Raw genomic sequence first — 17,766 nt, forward strand, 5'->3', positions numbered from 1 at the left:
CCCTCTTCTGGAGAGCAAAGAAACAACAATAAGTTGTGACGTCTGACTCACAGCATGTTTTTTTCTTCTTCTTTAAAAGGCCTGGGTGAAGTTTCCCTGAATGTATAGAGTCACTGATGATCAAAATTAAGACAATTTCCCAGTGATGGAATTAAACAATTGTTTGTGCATAGTTCACAGATCATGATAAATGGTTTGAAAACGCAGACGTCATTCCCCTTACATAACATATTCCAGCATCTTTCACTTGGCCGACCTGCTGCTGGCTGCCTGATGAAACAATGCAGACTTATTTTGGGAAAGGCTATCTCTGGTCTGAGAGCAGAGGGAAAAGCTTGTTAAGTGGTGAAAGTTTTTTTTGGGTGGTGGTGGTGTTGGTGTTGGGGGTTGCTTGTGTAATGTAGGATCGTGTGCATGCATGTGTGTGTTTTTTGGAAAAACAGAATTACATACTGAGCATAAAAAAAGTGCCTCTGTATACCTTTGTATATATTCCCTTAAAAATCTGCCTTTACCTCATTAACAATGTCTAGACTGTGTCTGATTACTGTAATGTTATCTTCATTGAAAAAAAAGTTTTATAAAAAAATAAAGACATTTCCAAGTGACGCCAAACCTTTGAATGGTAGTGTGTATATATAAATATACACACACACATATATACTCTAAAATTTTAAACTAGTTGTATTTAAGGTCAATAATTGTTTGTCAAAGTGCTACTTAGCCTACTGAGCACTTTAGCTGAACTAATAGCTAACAGTTTAACCCCTTATGGTAATCAAACAAACAAAATATTACCAAATGTGTCTTTAACTCAAAAAATATACCAGAATTTAGTTAAAATAAAAGTGCAATGTCTTTATACTTTATGCCAGAAAAAAATCAACAAAGTGAGGTATGGTCTATATAATGCTAAAAATTCGTACTTTTTTGACAGTTTTTAATTAGTTTGATTCAATCCGTGGTGAGATTTGTATTTTACATGTCTAATTTTTATTATTTTATTTATTCACACATTGATAAAGCTTGCTGTGTCTTCCACCTGTTATTGCATCACTACCTTTCTCTGAATCATGATACCAGAACTGTACATCTTTCGCTCTCAGTCGTTTAAATCTCTGCTGGCTCACAGCCCATCACTGTTTTTCTTTTCCCTCATAATCAGTTTTGTGTGAACTGACAGCATCTGTCTGATCAGTACAAAAAAAACAGGTTACACAGTATTCCCTGTGACAGCGCCCTGGGGGGAAACAGCTTAAAGCCATCTCACAAAAATAATTTTCACAGCATCACTGTGTATGGAAACCCTCCTGCTCACACTTTTACAAAGCTGTGACAGTCAATTCCTGCCTCCAGAGTTGTGTGTCTGTTACTGCCACAAAAACAAAACAGCAAATTGTTCAGTTTGGCTTTAAAAAAAACAAAAAACAAACATTTGCCCACTGAGCTGCTGCAGGAAAGTACAGAGTGATCACAATGTGGGCTATTCCCTCTATTGCCAGCAGGGCAGACTGAATGTAAATGACTACTGTTATCCCAGGCCATGAATATCATCAACACACACACACACCTCTTTCAGCTGTGTGGCTGCTTTCTGAAGACATCACCCTGCTCTTCATCAGTGAGGCGTGAAGCTGTGGCTGTTAACTGACTTCATGATGGCAGCAATCCCTTTAAATGCCTTACAGTAATTAATCATCTCATGTTTCCAAAGACTTAAAACAGAAAAAATATAATTAAGGAAAAACTTTTAGAACTTAACACCTCCTTTTAATAAAGAAAAAAAAGAGTAGAAAAAAGAGTAGGGAAAGTTTTTTCTTCTTCTTGGAGGAGGGTGTGGGCCTTGGACGTCATTCCAAGGGAGTGAATGTGGACTTCCCCAAAGTTCACTTACTGGAGTCAGACCAGTCACAGGGGCAATGTAGCTTTAGTGTTTGTGAACGCATGATAATAACAGGGTAGTTCCTCGTGTACCGTCCTAGAAATATTTATTTTTTGCTGTAAGTATGACTGTTAGGCTTGGAGAGATGGACTGGCGGTGGATAGTTTTCACACTGATTTTAAACTTCCAGCTCACTTACGGGTCTCCCCCCTCTTACGGCTTGTTCCACGGGTCTGCACACACTGGAGTGGTACACAGGCACAGGAATAGGTAAGTAACTGATTGTTTAAATACTTTTTTTTTTTTGCTGAGGCGAAGTTTGGTTGAAGTTTGCAGTTGAACACGGGGCGTTCACTTTTACGCATTTCTCTTGCCTGACAGTAGGAATCTGTGCGCTTTAGTTGCGCAGCTGCCAATAAAATCCGATGAGGTTCAAGCTGTTTTATTGAGCGGAATGACCTTGGATCGGTAAAGACTTAGCCTCTTATGGTCATATGTATTATGTTAGCCCTCACTTTATCAGACTGTGACTAAATTTGGCTCGAGTTTGCACAGTGTTGCTAAAAGTGATAAGATGCAGATAAACGCTGGAATGTCTCTGATTAGCCCAATCGCTCATCCTGAAAACCATTAGCGCATTTCCAACTGTTTCCTGGTACATTCAAAGAAAACAAAATGATAAAAAAAAAAACTAACTGGAAAGACGCAGCCTTAAAGGGGAGAATAGTGAAGCATATGGGCTTAATTACGGTACTTTATATTGCCAAATGGTTTGTGGTATTTGCGCAATATTCCTCTAAAGTCATTGTAAGACTTGTTGGTTTATGTCTTGTTGTTTCTATCTGCTTCCGTCCTTCCTTAGGAACTGGTGCGCCTATGTGGTGCACAAGAACGTGAGCTGCGCCGTGCAGGGGAGTGTGGAGAGCTTCCAGGAGCCCGTGGTGGCCCCCTGCCCAGCCTACCAGCCCGACTGCCAGCAACAAGTGACGTGAGCATCCGGGGAGCAGGGAGAAGGGGTTGAGGGTGCATGTTTAGATGTATGAGACAGACTGGATACAAAATGTTTTTCTCAAAAAAAAAAAGAGCTGGAGGCAGAAATATTCACAGTGGCTGTGAAACTCAATTGGCAGAACCAAAAATGTGGACAGATTTTCTGAAGAAAAAAAAAGCAAAAGCTGGACGAGCGAGGATGAAAACTCTCTGTCTAAGCTTCAAATGTTCTCTCCAATAAATTACAGTTATAGTTCATTCTAATCAACACAATTCCTGTCCTTCCATGCAGTTAAGGATAGCTCACAAATAGGTCTACATAAAGTTTACACTGCTTTTTGTTTTTGGGTTGGAATGGGATGGAAAGTTCTTGGAAAAGGCAGGATCCATCTATCACCAAAAGTATTGATTGAGTTGTGAGTTAAGTTACCCAGAGATGACTGCCAACTCTCCAAGATAAGCACTAACACAAGAGAATAAATGAAAGAAAACTGTGTAGCTCTCAAATTTTCAGAATGTTTATTTAGAAAATATAAGGGCCAGCTCCAGTCTGACTTCTTGATTTTTCCACTTTTCTGACTTTGATCCCAAAAAAAGACCTCTATGTATCAGGTTTGTCGTCACACCTGCAGAACAGATCATGATCTAAACCTGCCATGCATTCCTGCATAGGAATCCCACTATAGTCACACTTATGAGCTATACAATCAGCTCCGTGTTAAATGAATGTGTCTGCCAATAAACACTTGTAACGGCACATAAGATTTATTATAGTTAAACTAAACAATCATGACACAATGGACATTTCTTACCACAGCCACCCCCCCTTCTTAGTCTTACTAATAAATCATCTTCAAAGTAACACAATATGAAAGTTTTATTATGAAAGTCATTATTGTAAATGAGGGCACCATAAGTGGTGAGTAACAAATCTGTACTGGAAGATGTTGTGTTGTTATATGATATTCAGTATATTTTGCTTTGTGAATCATCATCAGTTCTTAACACATGCTATCTGTGGTTTAGCTTTGTGATCCACTCACACACACACACACACACACACGAGCCCCCTCTGCACAGAAAAAGATTCCTGGAAGCTGATCTTTCTTAGATCACCAGAGCACATTTTCCAACTTTCTGCGTAAAGCAAGAGAAGCAGGCAGCAGGAACAGACACCTCAGATTATGATGAATCTTGTCCCACGGGTTTTTGCTTACTTTTTTTCTGTTAGTTGAGATTGCAGCACAGTGTTATCAGTGACAGTTTGGAAATGTGCAAAGGTGATTGTTTCAGACATCAACTTTCCAGATGTTCAAATGACATGACCCAGGGCCTTCAGGGAAGTGATGTCATCCATTGTTTCTTTGGGAACTGTTTTCTTTGGCTTAGAAAAATGAAATCTTCATGTATTGAGGGATCCATGGTGATCAGAGGAGTCAACACTTCCCAAGGAAAACAGTTATTATTTTTTCAGTTTCTCTTTTGACCAGCAGATTACAGTATGATTTGTTGCGTGTCTATATTTGTGTTTGTTTACAGATACCACACTCGGTTTCGCCCCACATACAAGATTGCCTACAAGACAGTGACAGAGTTAGAGTGGAGATGCTGTCCTGGTCACCAAGGTCCGGACTGCAAAGATTTAAAACCACCCCCAGATCGACAAACGGTGCAGGGAACACAGCCTTATGTCCATCCAAATCCTGGACACACAACAAGACACACACAGCGTAAGAAAACAGCTTCTCTTCAACCTTCCCTGAAAAAGCTACCTCATCGTCAATCTGTTCATATTAAGATAGACAAACCATTTGTTTCTCGTTACAGGGGCAGAGCGGAGAGAGACAGCGCACTATGAGACAAGGCATGGGGGGCCAGATAAGGTGCGTCTCCTGGAAAATGAAGTTCAGCGTCTGTCTCAGACAGTCCTCGATCTCCAGTCCGCTTGGACCAGCCTGACTGCCAACCTCCGCACGGACCTGCAGGACGACACAAAGAAGATGCTGGTGACACTTCTGAATAACATGCGCCCACCAGACAGTGCCACGGCTGCAGGCACAGAGAGCCCCGCTGTGCTGGATGGCCATCAAGCAACCAGAGGTGGAATCACCGGAGAGAAGGCCCTAGAAAAAATAGAAGCTCGCTTGGATGATATTGATAGTGCACTGAAAAACAAGGACGACGCTTTGGAAGATTTAAGAGGAATCACGTCAAGTCATGAGGGGCAAATCCGTGTGCTGATGGATGCCTCTCAGTCTCAGACTCCGGCCATAGCAGAGTTAGATGTCATGCAAAGCTACATTGATGGAAAAATTCAGAGTCTGAAGAAGGAGCTTGATCAAAGTGTGGAGGAGCAGATGGCCAAAGTACAGAGCTCATGCAATGACAAGATCCAAACCTTGCAGAAGACCTGTGAAGATGGCCAAGACCAAGTTGTGGTCCGATTGACCAAGCTGGTGGACACAAAGGAGGCTGATCTAAGAAAGGAGATCCGGGCTCTACGTCTAGACATGGCTGCTGCAGATGGACCCGTTCGGACTCAAAGGCAGACCGATCTATCCAAAGAAGCGAACGACCACAGTGACCACAAAGACCTTTGGCGCGAGATCGACCGCATTGCAGAGGCTCACCGTATCCTGAATGTCCGCATTGACAATGAGCTGGCACACCTGTCTGCTCCTCAGGAAGCTAGTGAATTCAGCGTGCTGATTGAGGAGCTGGAGGCGCGTATGAACATCACTGAACAAAATGCAGAGACTCACTGTTTCTATATTGAAGAGAAGCTGACCCGTACAATTTCAGATGAAGTGGCAGCACTCAAGCAACTTCTGGATGATCGTTTGAGCGGTATGGAGGACCAGTTTACAAACATGCTGGTGGAAATGAGCAACAACTCCTTCCCAGGGATGTTTAGTGACTCCATGGATGCTATGCAGACAAAACTTAACAACAATGAGTTCCTCCTGCAGGGGTTAGATGATAAAATTAATGCTGTTGGAGAATTGTGCTCTGCTGGATGTTCAGGCGCTGCAGTGACTGTAGGTGAAGGAAGTTCTGTACCCACATATGATGGTCTGGGAAACATTTTGAAAGACCTGAAACGATATCGAAATGACTTAGACGTTCTTAACACAGATGTCAGTTCAAACAACAACAAGGTCAAGCAACTGGAGGACCTCGTTCAGAGGATGTCAGTCGGAAATGAGAGGCACATTAGGACGATGGACGACTTCAAGAAGGGCCTGATTAATCTGCAGGACAATGTGCTCGGTCTGGCTGGAGCCGTTACTGGGTTAAGTGACTCTATGAGCAAAAACACCCTGGATATGCAGAAAATAAACTCAACGTGTTGCCAAGCAGAGCACGGTGGAGCCGGTGGTCCATCACTGGCCTCACCTGATGCTGTCACCAACCATCAGGTAAAGGAGCTGAAGGATAGGCTGGATAAGCTCAGTGAACAGGTGTCCTCTGAGCTAAATCACTGTAAACAGAACACACAGGGTGTCTCTGATGGAATTTCCGCCGTGGATGGACGTGTAAGCAGACTTGAGAAGGTGTGCGGAAGGTTAGATGGAGTTTCCACTAACATCAAGGAACTGAAAGACGGGCTGGAGAGACACGTCAGCGGCCTGCAGAGCTGCATCTACAGGATGAACGTCACATGCGGAAATCACGGTGCAGAAATCCTCGAGCTGCGGAATTCTCTGCAGAAGTTCCAGGCACAGCTGTCGGCGATGCCCAAAGAGCCAGGTGAGTCAGTGGTGATGATGTTTGTGGTAAAAATAGAAATATAACAACAACTCTTCCGCCTACTGAGTCAAGAGAAAAGGATGCATTTAGCCAGCAAACCTGGCATCTTCTGTTCTCGAGCTCATTACAATGGCCAAACAAATCCACTAGGACCCACTAACATCTGGCTTTTCTCTGCAATCAGTAAGGGTGCAGTGGGCTTTTGTTCGTGGGTCAAAAGACTCTGCAGAGGTGAATTTACAGCCTCATTCATTCACCCATTCTTTGCCATCCCAGCCACAAATTCTATTTGTCCATCTTCCATAAACTGGAAAGGCACAGAGGCGGAATTTTGATGCATTTTGTTGCCTCTCTATGCCGGCAGTGGATTGAGGCACAGCCCTGAATTGATATGCAGCATAAAAGGGCGAGTCAGCGCAGTGGAAAGCAGAAACAACTGACACCAGGCACATTCAAAAATCTGACATATCATGACACTCCTGCTTGAAACTAACTCTGAACATAATAGAAGAAACACTCAAAGGCAAGTTGATAAGTTTGGCATCATTACGTGGCATCACACATATCTTAAAATGGGAATAATGGTGCATTCTTTTGGAAAGTCTTTTCTGAAAGCCACTTAGCCTTGCATCCAAACGTGCTTTACTCTCCCATCTCCTGTTGAGTTGCTGCTAAAGGGAATGAATGTTGGATTATCAGAAAAGAGAAAAAAAATGATCAAACTCAGCCTCCCGGTTCTTACTTAGAAAGATGTTGGAGGATAGAATAAAATAGAAATAAGGTTAAATGTTGCTATTGCAGCAGCAATATACAGGCACTCGGCATACTAAACATATACATAATGGTAAAAATAAAGAGTATAGAAATATAAAATACACAAAACACAAGTGAACCCTATAATAAAAATGGGTGCCGGACATACAATATGTCACAGTGGGGAAACAAAATTGTCCGCCTGAACAGCAACCTGGTTTCGCTTCATTAGTGGGTAAAGTTACAGTAATTAAATTCAGATAATGGTCCTCCCACCCTGAAGTGAGCCAAAAGAAGTTATATACACACATCTTTTTTCAGCTTCCTCCAGCATAGAGTTTATCAGGAGTGATTAACATCTGTGTAAACACAAACTTTTCCTGGAGATAATCCTCCATTAAAATGCAGTCTACTTGCTTGGTTTACATGGAGACTTGGAGGAAAGGATCAGATCCCATGAATGGCCACAGGGTATTTCCCGAAGTGGGAGGACACGGGTTCACGGGGGCCTCCCGTCCTCGCCTTCAGTAGGTCATTCAATATGCCCCAGCACCAAGAAGCAGAGGCCCACATTGGAGACTTCCTGTGACTTAGATTCATGTTGTGTTAAGAATTCCCCATTTTTTTATAAGGAATGAGACAGGTTAAATACTGCAGAAGATTTTTACAGTGCCTCTTAACAACTGTAATGATTTTTACTTCATGCCCCGTTGCACCTTTATGTTGATTTCACGACACCGAGGGGACTGTTCTGTCTTCCCGATTCCCTTTATGAACATGTTGAGTCGTGCGATTTTGTTTCTTTTCACTGTGACATAGCTATTTTACCCACACCGCAGAACCTCAGTCTGTCCATTCACACAAAAACACACCTCCCTCTCACATACCAACCTCCAGAGATTCCCGTAGGGTGACCTCAGCCTGATGTGTGGAGTCTGGTCCTCATTAAGGGCCTTGCCTCACTGCTGGAGCCAGTCTTGATGGAGAGGGGAGAAGCAGGGCTCCACACCCAGGACCAGATGCTTCAACTACCCTCAGCTGTGATGTCATGACTGGGGCCCCATCAGCCGGTGCCTCCCTTTCTTACACCACAGTCCAAAACAATGGAGCGACAGAGAGCTGAACTGAAAAGGAGGGCAGATGAATTCATGGTTTAGAGCCAGGGAGGCATTTCATATTCTATTTCCAAGTATAGACAGTTTTTCTTAATCTGTAATATTCAACTTCAATACCTTTAATAGGAGATTAAGCAGGATCAATGCACATCCACAGCTGTTTATGGTATGGTCAGATAGCAGCCCATCCCCCTACACATTTCCAAGATGGTCTGTGCCAACTGTTCTCCGTAACTTTCCAAGACAAATGAACCAACACCCACCTGAGGTGAGAGAGTAGCAGGGCCAAGCTACTCCTCTTTCTACCTCAGTGTTTTATGTAGTTAGAAAAGCTTGTCAGAAGCCAGATGTGTATGGATATCCTAATTTTGCGAAGAGCTCCCCTTTCCTGTTTTACTCCATCTTCCAGCTTTGCATTTACTGCACCTAGCCTGTGGCAAATTACATAATATTAAAATGCAACTACAAGGAGTCATTGATACGTTTCTTTGTAGACATTTGCACCCTGAACCTCCAGAAAGAGATGTCAGGATGGTCCTTCTTTAAGTAATGGTATAAAGGTGACTATCAGGGGATAGGATGGGTGACAAATTACTGAATGAGAATGTGAAGGGCATTGCTGATGATTATTTTTTTCTGAATGAGGAATACCACACAAAGTCGTGGATTTAAATTAGCTCAGACACTTGAAAGATATGGAAGCATTTACGTAAGAAACAGTCACTTCCTCAAGGGTCCACCTCTGGAGAACGTTCCTGTATTTGTCACTAAAATGACATATTTATACTGAATTTAACAAACACGCAACAACATCTAAACTTTTGTCTTAACAAATTGCTGGCTGTCGCTTCCTGTTGATTCAGATATCGTTTATCTAAATCTCTAGCGTCAAACTTTTCCATTAAGAGCCAATCTCATTTCTCTTTCTTAGTGCCTGTATCCTAAATCCCACAAGAGAGGGAGTTGCGCTGTGCGGGTCAAGATTTAATGTTTTGTTCCAGTTTGGAAAAAGGAGAAATAGTCTAAATAGAGATAAAGTATCCACATAAAAATCTCCGCTCAGTGGGTGTGGTGGTGCTTGAGAGGCTACTGAAATGTTTCCTCTCTGTGCTTGAGCTCATATTCTCCACACAGTCATATGACGACCCCGAGGAGGCTGCAGACAGACCAAGTGTTGTAATAACATAACTGCAAGATTAACTGGAATAGCTTTGTCCTTAGTGTGACTACTGAATGGAACTGCATGACTTTGGTTGCAAGGCGTTGGGACTGATTCACCCGCAGAGGCTGCTGCAGCAGAGGTGTGCCACTGCAACATTAGTTGCTGTCATTAGCTGTCTAAAACCACACCCAACTTATTATGGCGTCAGCTACATAGCGTTCTCTGTTTTATAGACCTGCCTGAATATGTAATGAGAATCAATAAATCCTATAAAGTGCACTCAAATATTCCCACAATGCATCATGAAAAGTGGTGTACAACTGATGGTTGGATGGATGATTAGCAACATGTACCATCATGCATTGTGTTTAATCTTGATTTAGATCCCCGCACATTTTAATGATTATGTGACAGCAGTGATCCAGTTGCACTGGAGGAAATGATGGAAATGTTTTTTCATTTTGTCGATAAACTCGTCATACAGCGAGCAGGCAGGAATGAGTGAGTGGATGAGTTCATTGACCTCAGTGTGTGAAAGAACGAATTGCTCTGACATGAGAAAGAGATATTGGACTGTTTTTCTTTGGTATCTGAAGCTAGTGCTAATTCACATCTTTGTGTAATACTACTTTGGGCCACAAGAGGGGACAGTGAGTCAGCGTAGTCTGTTTGAAACACAGGAGAACTAGTAGCACTTACAGGGCTTTCGTTCTTTAATATCGTCCACAGTTCTGGCATCTTCTCAGTCATGTTAACAGACAGGAAGTCAATGAATAGCTGGAGTTTAAGTTTCAGCCCAAGCATAGACCTCTTACTGAGCTTCTGCTTACTTATCACATCACCAGCATCAAGCTACGCCAAAGCCTGGTCCTTCCAGCTGAGAGCTGAGATTGTGTAGCTTATCCAGCCTCATGCAGACCAGCTGTTGGATGATTTCTGTAGTAACTTTCACACAGAAAACTGTTGTATTAAGCCGCTTTGAAGACCCCCCCCCCCCTTTTATTCCACCTTTGTTCACCCTGATGTAATGTCGCCTCAGTGCGCACTTTGAAAGGACACGCACAATCAGAGGTGTGCCTCCTGACGATTGTTTCTGTGGCTAGAAACAATTTCTAGTGGTGGCTTGCCCTTTCACACAACTCAGGTGTAACAAAATTCTCTGCTTACTCCGGCTCTGTGAAAGTCACACCGAGCAGTGAGGTGCATTGAAGGTGTTCACACAGCAGCGCCTGCAACAAACGGGGCTCTGTGACAAATAAGGCTCGGTGAACAGGCTTGCACACCAGCAGAGGAACACCTTTATTTTTAATAAAACACCCCTCCAAGCAGAAAATATTGTTGCATCATTTAGGCAACTGACACTGATCGAGGTTATTTGGAAATGTACAAATAATGGAAAGCACTTCTGTTTTTTCGCAGCTTGAGCATGCTGTTCCTCATTCACACTATGATTAATCAACCTTCTTGTACTGAATTTTCCCATTCGATTCTCAGTCTGTTTATATTCTACTCCATTTTTTTGGAGATGATCCCAGTTCAGCTCCAATTACATCCCTGTCACTCCTCTCCCTCTCGCTCTCTCTTGTTGCTCTTTCCTTCTGTCCAGTTTGTCCTTCCAAAAATTCCAGAGGACTTTGTCCTTTTCTTCCTTTCTCTCTCTCTCTCTCTCCCTCCATTCTGTCCTGTAAGTGTCTATTGATGGATGAGGCTTTCAGAAAATACCACCCCAAAAAAGCAAGTGTTTTAACCCAAGGATAAAATAACGTCTTTGATTTCATGGATCAATGCTTTACAATTGATCATTCTGACTTTGTATTGGAAAGACAGGCTGTAAGATTAACTGTCCACTGTGATGAGGAAATACAAGAAAAACAAGACATAAAAGGCTTTTTGAAGTCAAAGGGTGTGTGTTGGGAAAGAATGAATGGAAAATTGCATGCAACACACACACTATATTTGTAGTCATCACCAGCTTTTTGTAGGAGGGTGCTTTGACTGCCACTCTTTCCCTGGTGTGATATTTGAGGCTGAGGTGTTTCCATCTCTGACCCATCTGGAAGTCTTCAGAGGAGCCCCTGCACACAGTATCCCAAAGGTCTGCCAGGCAGTGCACAATCCGAGCCAACCTCCCATCATTAATATCACTGGAAGGAAAATGGGGTGTAGGATGAAAATTGTGTCCATGTGCCTAGAAAAAAATAGAAACATGTATGTCAGACTGTGACTGATGCATTACTGTAAAGTGTGTGGAAGCACCACACCCTGCTCTGTGCCCCCCCTGACACCATTTTCCATTGCGTGATCAGCTTGTTGCAATGCTCCTTGATGCTTTCAGACACTCCTGAACACCATCACCCAATTCTGATGAGGCGCGAGTGACTAACACCCCCCCCCTCTTTTGGAGCAGTAACATCTGGTTCTGGTGATGCTGCTTGTGGCCACACTGTGTGAATGTGTGTGTTTTTTTTTCTGTGGTTGCCCCCCCTTAAGTGAGACCTCCTGGGAAATATGCACTCAGGCACCCAGCATCCTTAAGGAGGTGCAGGGTGGAAATGAAGAAGAGGATTTTGGATTATCTCAGTATAACATGATCGCTGGGTTTAATTTGATTTTGATTATACATGTGGTTTGTGAGCAGCTTGTGGTGAGGCGGGACAATCTGGTGGATGGGTGATGGAGTTTTATTTGATAAGAAATGAGTGGGTGATTTCTCTGATAATCCAGAGTAACAGACTCTAATGTAAGACTGTTGCTTTCAGGTATGTAGGCATACGTAGGCATGATTGCCGACAGAAGGTGCAGATAAATTAACACGTTTTGATTAATTACAAAACTTTTAGCTGAGGCAGAACATGCAGGGATTATAAATGGTTATTTGCAGCCACAACAAATTATTAATGTAGTTAAAAGTTAAGTAAATATTCATTTAAAGGTACAAAACAAGCAAGATACCTGTGTTTAAAAAAATGAATAAATACACATATATACAAAAAATGTGCTATGACTGCTAGCTAGCAGCTCTATTTCTTTGTACAGCTATCAGTGATAACAGTTTAATGAAAATCAAAAATAAACTTAAAGCTACAGTGCAGCTTTTTTGTTTCCCCCTGCAGGTCATGAGAATAATTACACAAACAGTGTCAACATGTGTGAATGGTGTATGGACATGTACCCACACTTCTGTTTCATATTTGAGCCATGCCAGCCTCACAACACTGTTGGGACGTCAGACAGTACACCATGTTGTTGTATTGTGTACTGTCTTTATTATTTTAGAACATCCTGATGCAGATAAAGATCAAACAAGCCATTTAATTGTACCCACTCCTATATACAGTGTGACACCTGGTTGTGAGGAGAGGCTGACACAGAGCAGCTACCGTAATTATTGTCCCCAGGATGCTCTCACAGCATCTGCACGCTCCCGTCAGAGGCCCAGGTGAAGTCTGTGCCCTCAGGGAGTCTGACAGGCAGCCATGTGGTTCCTCTTCACATAATTCTCATTGCCTAAAACTCACACTGACCGCCCACCTTGTTTTTATGAAGGGTAATAATGGCTCTGGTTCTGGGAGTTGCAGTGCAGTTAAAGAGAGGTGCGGTCTGAATGTGTGGAGGAAGTGGGATTTACAAGCAAAATGTAAAGTGCTCGCTTGCATTTTCCAAAACTTTCTGCTGTTGTGAGCGCAGATGCTTTTGTCTTTCTGTTTTCTCTGATTGTATCATGTGGTCACAGAATGAATTGTACATTTACAGCCCTGCCGCTCTGCCTTTTTTAATCTTTTCAAAGGAATGACTTTAAGACCAGACCGGCCTGCCTCTGTGCCCGATCCAACTCAGACCAGAAGAGTTCAACAAATCCACATCCCTGTCATCATCCCTGCTGCACCGTCCAGCCCGCGGCAGCCATACAATTCCAGACAGCCGGGGCAGCCCAACATGCACACGATCAGGATCAGTCCACCCAGCCAGCCCTCTGCCCCCCACCAGCCGGGCAACCCCGTTGTACCTCTGATTCCCATCAGGCCCGTGGTGGAAACGGGTGAGGCGGGACCTCCAGGGTATGTCCGCAGGGTGACAGTGCGAAGAGGGTCCGAGGACTCGTCTGACAGGCCCGTGAAAGGTTTTGCTGGAGCGCCAGGTGAGCAGAGCTAATGGTGACCTTTCCTATGTTTACTTATGATCTTAATTTTGCTTAAATTAAGATTTAATTAAGATTTCTACATTAGGTTTTATTTCTGTGCTGCCAGCATACCAAAGTGTTACATCAGATTCTCAGTTTATGAATAAAACCATCATCAACGCTATGACAGGAAGCGAGTTGTTTGACACTTTTATGTCACCATTGTGACACCGTGTAGAGCTGAGCAGAGCCAGCAGCACCACATGTGACATTAGTCTTCTTTTCAGCAGTGTTGTCAGTTTACAGTCATGATGAAGTCATTTATACTGACGAAATATGGATCTGAGCGTCGGGTCTGTTTGGTTCTGAAGTTTAATTATCCACATGCATTTATCTGTATCAAAAGGATCTTTTAATGGGCCTCACATTGAATGGAAGACAGAAAACAGATCCAGATAGTTCTGGATTGAATTAACTGGGCAGCACACAGAAACAACAAAAACAAAGGCTTTGTTCTTGCCTGCATGATTTTTTTTTGGCAGTAAACAAACAGAGAACAGCCTACGTCAGTTACTGTTAACTGACACTGTGGGAGAATAATTCATGTAAATGCCAATTAGTCTGAAATGTTAACACAAGAAACAATAGAGGCATTTAATATTGATAAATCACACGTACTCCGACGTTTTAATTATTCCTCGTCCCTCACACACACACACACACACACCATCAGGAGCTGTGAATGTTTATTAGTTTGCTTTATACACCTGACTCTGCATGTTGATCTGAATTATAAATCCATATCATAATCAGTATTAAGAAACAACCCTACAGTGTATTTCCGTGGTGTTTTCATGTGCATCTTTTTTCCATTTGCAGGCTATCCCCCTCTGCAGCCTGCATCTTTCAAACCTCCGTCAAGCAGCCACAGAGGTAGCAGTTCATTATCACGTTACATTGCATCTGCAGGCTTTGCCATTCTATTGAACAAGTGTTAAAAAAAAAAAAAAGTGGAAAAGCTGTGAATAATTTGTAGCCTAGGAGTGTGAGGGAGTGGGAACTGGATGTGTGTTTGGTTTAAGGGAGGTGTGGGCGGATTGTGGAAGGATTTTAGCTTGTCTGCAGGCACTCACCGAAAAAGTTTTTACCCTGGGTTACACACTGCAAATGTCACAATGGGAGGTGATGGATGAAATTTCAAGTGACTGAATTCACTGTGTTCACTCCAGATATACATGCAGAGATATGAATGAGGCGTTTCTATAAAAAAACACCTTCTAGTTGGCAGAGGAAACACTGAAACACTGTAATGAGTTAACACATTTTGTACTATTTGCAGCAAAGGTGCCCTGGAACCAGATGTATCAACCTCCAGCTGACTCACCAGGTACATTCCTTCTGGAAACACCTCTCTGTGTCTTTCAGAAGAAAAAGAAGTTGAGTTAAATGAAGCTAATACTTACATATGTATGTTTCTGGGTCCAGTCTCTCTAGACAACAGCGCCTTCACGGACCCCTTCTCCTTCTCTGCTGGCCTCACTCAGCTGCCCTTCTATGGAGATTTCGGTGTCATTCGCTTTAACCGAGTCCTCGTCAACGATGGTGGACACTATGATCCCCACACAGGTACTCCCACACACAATGAACACACATGTAAGGATCAGCGTCTTAATGAGTTGTTATATAAAAAGACATATAAATAGGAAAGATGAAGCTGCTTGGATGAGCAGTGAAACGTCTTCAAGAAAACTCTACAAGTCCAGACGCCTTGTTTCAATCTTCTCTACTTATGATGACCTGGATGACTGAGAATCTTCATCAACATAAATAGGAAAGATTTTTTCCCCCAGAGAGCTTTAAAAAAACAACTACAATGATACGATTCTTCCCGTTTCCTCTTCTGCTTTAACAATCTGAAGGATTTCTAATACCTAATTGGGCAATCGTGCACTTTGTGTCACAAAAAGATGAAGCAAGCTGTGGCTACAGTCACAACTCATTAGTAGGATCCTTGTCATCTTTGCTGACAGGCCCAATAAACAGCAGCAGACATCTCACTGTATACTAACATTATTGATTATGATGTCCTTTCTCCTCTACAGGGATCTTTACTGTACCACAGGATGGTCGATACCTGATCTCAGGCCTGCTGACTGCTAAGCAGGGTGACCGAGTGGAGGCTGTCCTGTCGGTGTCTAACCGCAGCGTACACAGGCTGCAGACCTCAGCCGGGTCTGTGGCTGCTAATCCTGGCGGCTCGGCTGGCGGACACTGCGGCTGTGGAGGTACGGTGTCCTTCAGTCTGATCCTCCCCCTGAGGAAAGGAGACCGCGTGGGTCTGGTGAGGACCGGAGGCCAGCTGGCCACAACTGAGGCCAGAGAAATCCTCTCCACCTACAGCGCCATCTTCCTGTACTCAACACAGGCCAAAAGATAGCTGGAGCTCAGCTGGGCGGTAATGATGAGGACTAATCAGTTCCCAGAGTGTTGGACTGGAGGAAATGTTAAATATTTTTTCCACTCGCTGTAGACATACAGCTCCACTGTGTGAAGTTATGAATTCATTTAAAGAAATTATGTTTGTATGCCAAAGATACCTGAATACAAAAAAGCAGGATGTGTATCTAATATATTTGATTAAGTTTTGTACTTATTGTGAATGTGCAGTTGTTTGTAAATTTACATTAAAATACATTAAAAGCCATTTTTATTGTAGCACTAGCATCTCAAAAGAGTAGAAATATGAAGTAGGGTTACCTGTCAAGACGATTAGGCAATAAATCTCCTTTGAACATGAACTCACTTCCTCCGTTACGTTTGACATGGAAAATATTTATTAGCTTTTATTAATGGTGCATATTGGCCGGCTTCAGAGACAGACAAGGCAAAAAAAACAAAAAAAACTCCCCTTTGGGTCGTTGTATAGTGGGCGTGGATGAGAGAGAAATTTCCCTTCTGACTCCTGAGACTGAGAATTTTCCAACAGTAAACTCTAGGAGGGGTTTATCTTTTCACTTTGGCCTCCGTTAACCCTTTAAGGAGGAAAAGTGATCATTTTAAATTCAGAGCCGAGTTGTCTGAATTTTTTGTTTTCATAAATCTTTCATGTTTGTTCCACTCTGTAAAACCAAGTGCACCTGAGGTATTTAAACTGCACGAACCCCTTTTTGGTTATTGTTACTAAAAAAATAAGCAGCAGGGTAAATGTTGCAGCACCAATCTGAACTTTTGTGACTTTATAAGACAAGCACACAAATGTGTTCAATTAGAAATTTTATTTAATACAAATATGACCACAAGCCAGACTTTGTTAGCTTCGTTAGGCCTGCTCCTTTTTTCCCTTCTTCTTCTTCTTACAATGAAATTTTGTTCTCTTTAAACCACAGTTTATATACAAATCAAACACAGCATACATTTAAGGTATTTCTGTTGGTCAGACACAATCAAATAAGCAAGCGTTAACATCCAAACGAAACACAGTCTCACAAAAATATTCTAGAATAAAACAAACAAAATGAAAAGGCATCAAAGACAGAAAGAAAAATGTGATGATCAGCATATACACTGGATCATTTTCCACAGCAGTTTAGTGAGAACAAACATTAATATAACCACATATCCCAGGATCATAGAGGGTGAAGTGTGATTCTTTCACACAAGATGCTTTACTTTCATAGAAAGAATGGAATTCCTTTTTGTTAATTATAAGATAAATCTATTTGACTTCAACATACTTCGTAGAGAACAAGCAGACGAATCAAAGCAAAACACACTTCTGTAATCATGACGCAAACATCGCAGCTATGGAGCTAATCACTTCTGAAATAATTATGACGTATCTGAATGAAGCTATCATCATTATTGTGCTTTTCTGTCTGTTTCTGTCACACTACTGCATATTATCATGTTACTGTTACACTTGTGTTGGAGGTATGATCCATGTCTATGTCTGTTACTAAATCATATACACATAAAGCCATGGAAGTGCATCAAA

General features: G+C 42.3%; 1 protein-coding gene across 1 annotated transcript; it reads left to right on the forward strand.

The window, feature by feature from the left end:
• Positions 1–1,875: 1,875 nt before the first annotated feature.
• On the forward strand, positions 1,876–17,766 carry emilin2a (elastin microfibril interfacer 2a). The gene is made up of 9 exons (XM_028428448.1): positions 1,876–2,152; positions 2,745–2,870; positions 4,412–4,602; positions 4,700–6,622; positions 13,440–13,790; positions 14,652–14,705; positions 15,112–15,159; positions 15,258–15,398; positions 15,875–17,766. Exons 1-9 carry the CDS (start codon positions 2,007–2,009, stop codon positions 16,207–16,209), a joined length of 3,315 nt encoding a protein of 1,104 aa, XP_028284249.1. The 5' UTR covers positions 1,876–2,006; the 3' UTR covers positions 16,210–17,766.

Source organism: Parambassis ranga, chromosome 17, assembly GCF_900634625.1.
Source record: "Parambassis ranga chromosome 17, fParRan2.1, whole genome shotgun sequence".
In the NCBI taxonomy this organism is placed as follows: domain Eukaryota; kingdom Metazoa; phylum Chordata; class Actinopteri; family Ambassidae; genus Parambassis; species Parambassis ranga.

Coding starts and splice junctions, on each gene's coding strand:
- emilin2a (XM_028428448.1), top strand. CDS start 2,007: ATGACTGTTAGGCTTGGAGAGATGGACTGGCGGTGGATAGTTTTCACA. Junction 4,603..4,699: donor CACAACAAGACACACACAGC/GTAAGAAAACAG, acceptor TTCTCGTTACAG/GGGCAGAGCGGAGAGAGACA. Junction 15,160..15,257: donor ACCTCCAGCTGACTCACCAG/GTACATTCCTTC, acceptor TTCTGGGTCCAG/TCTCTCTAGACAACAGCGCC.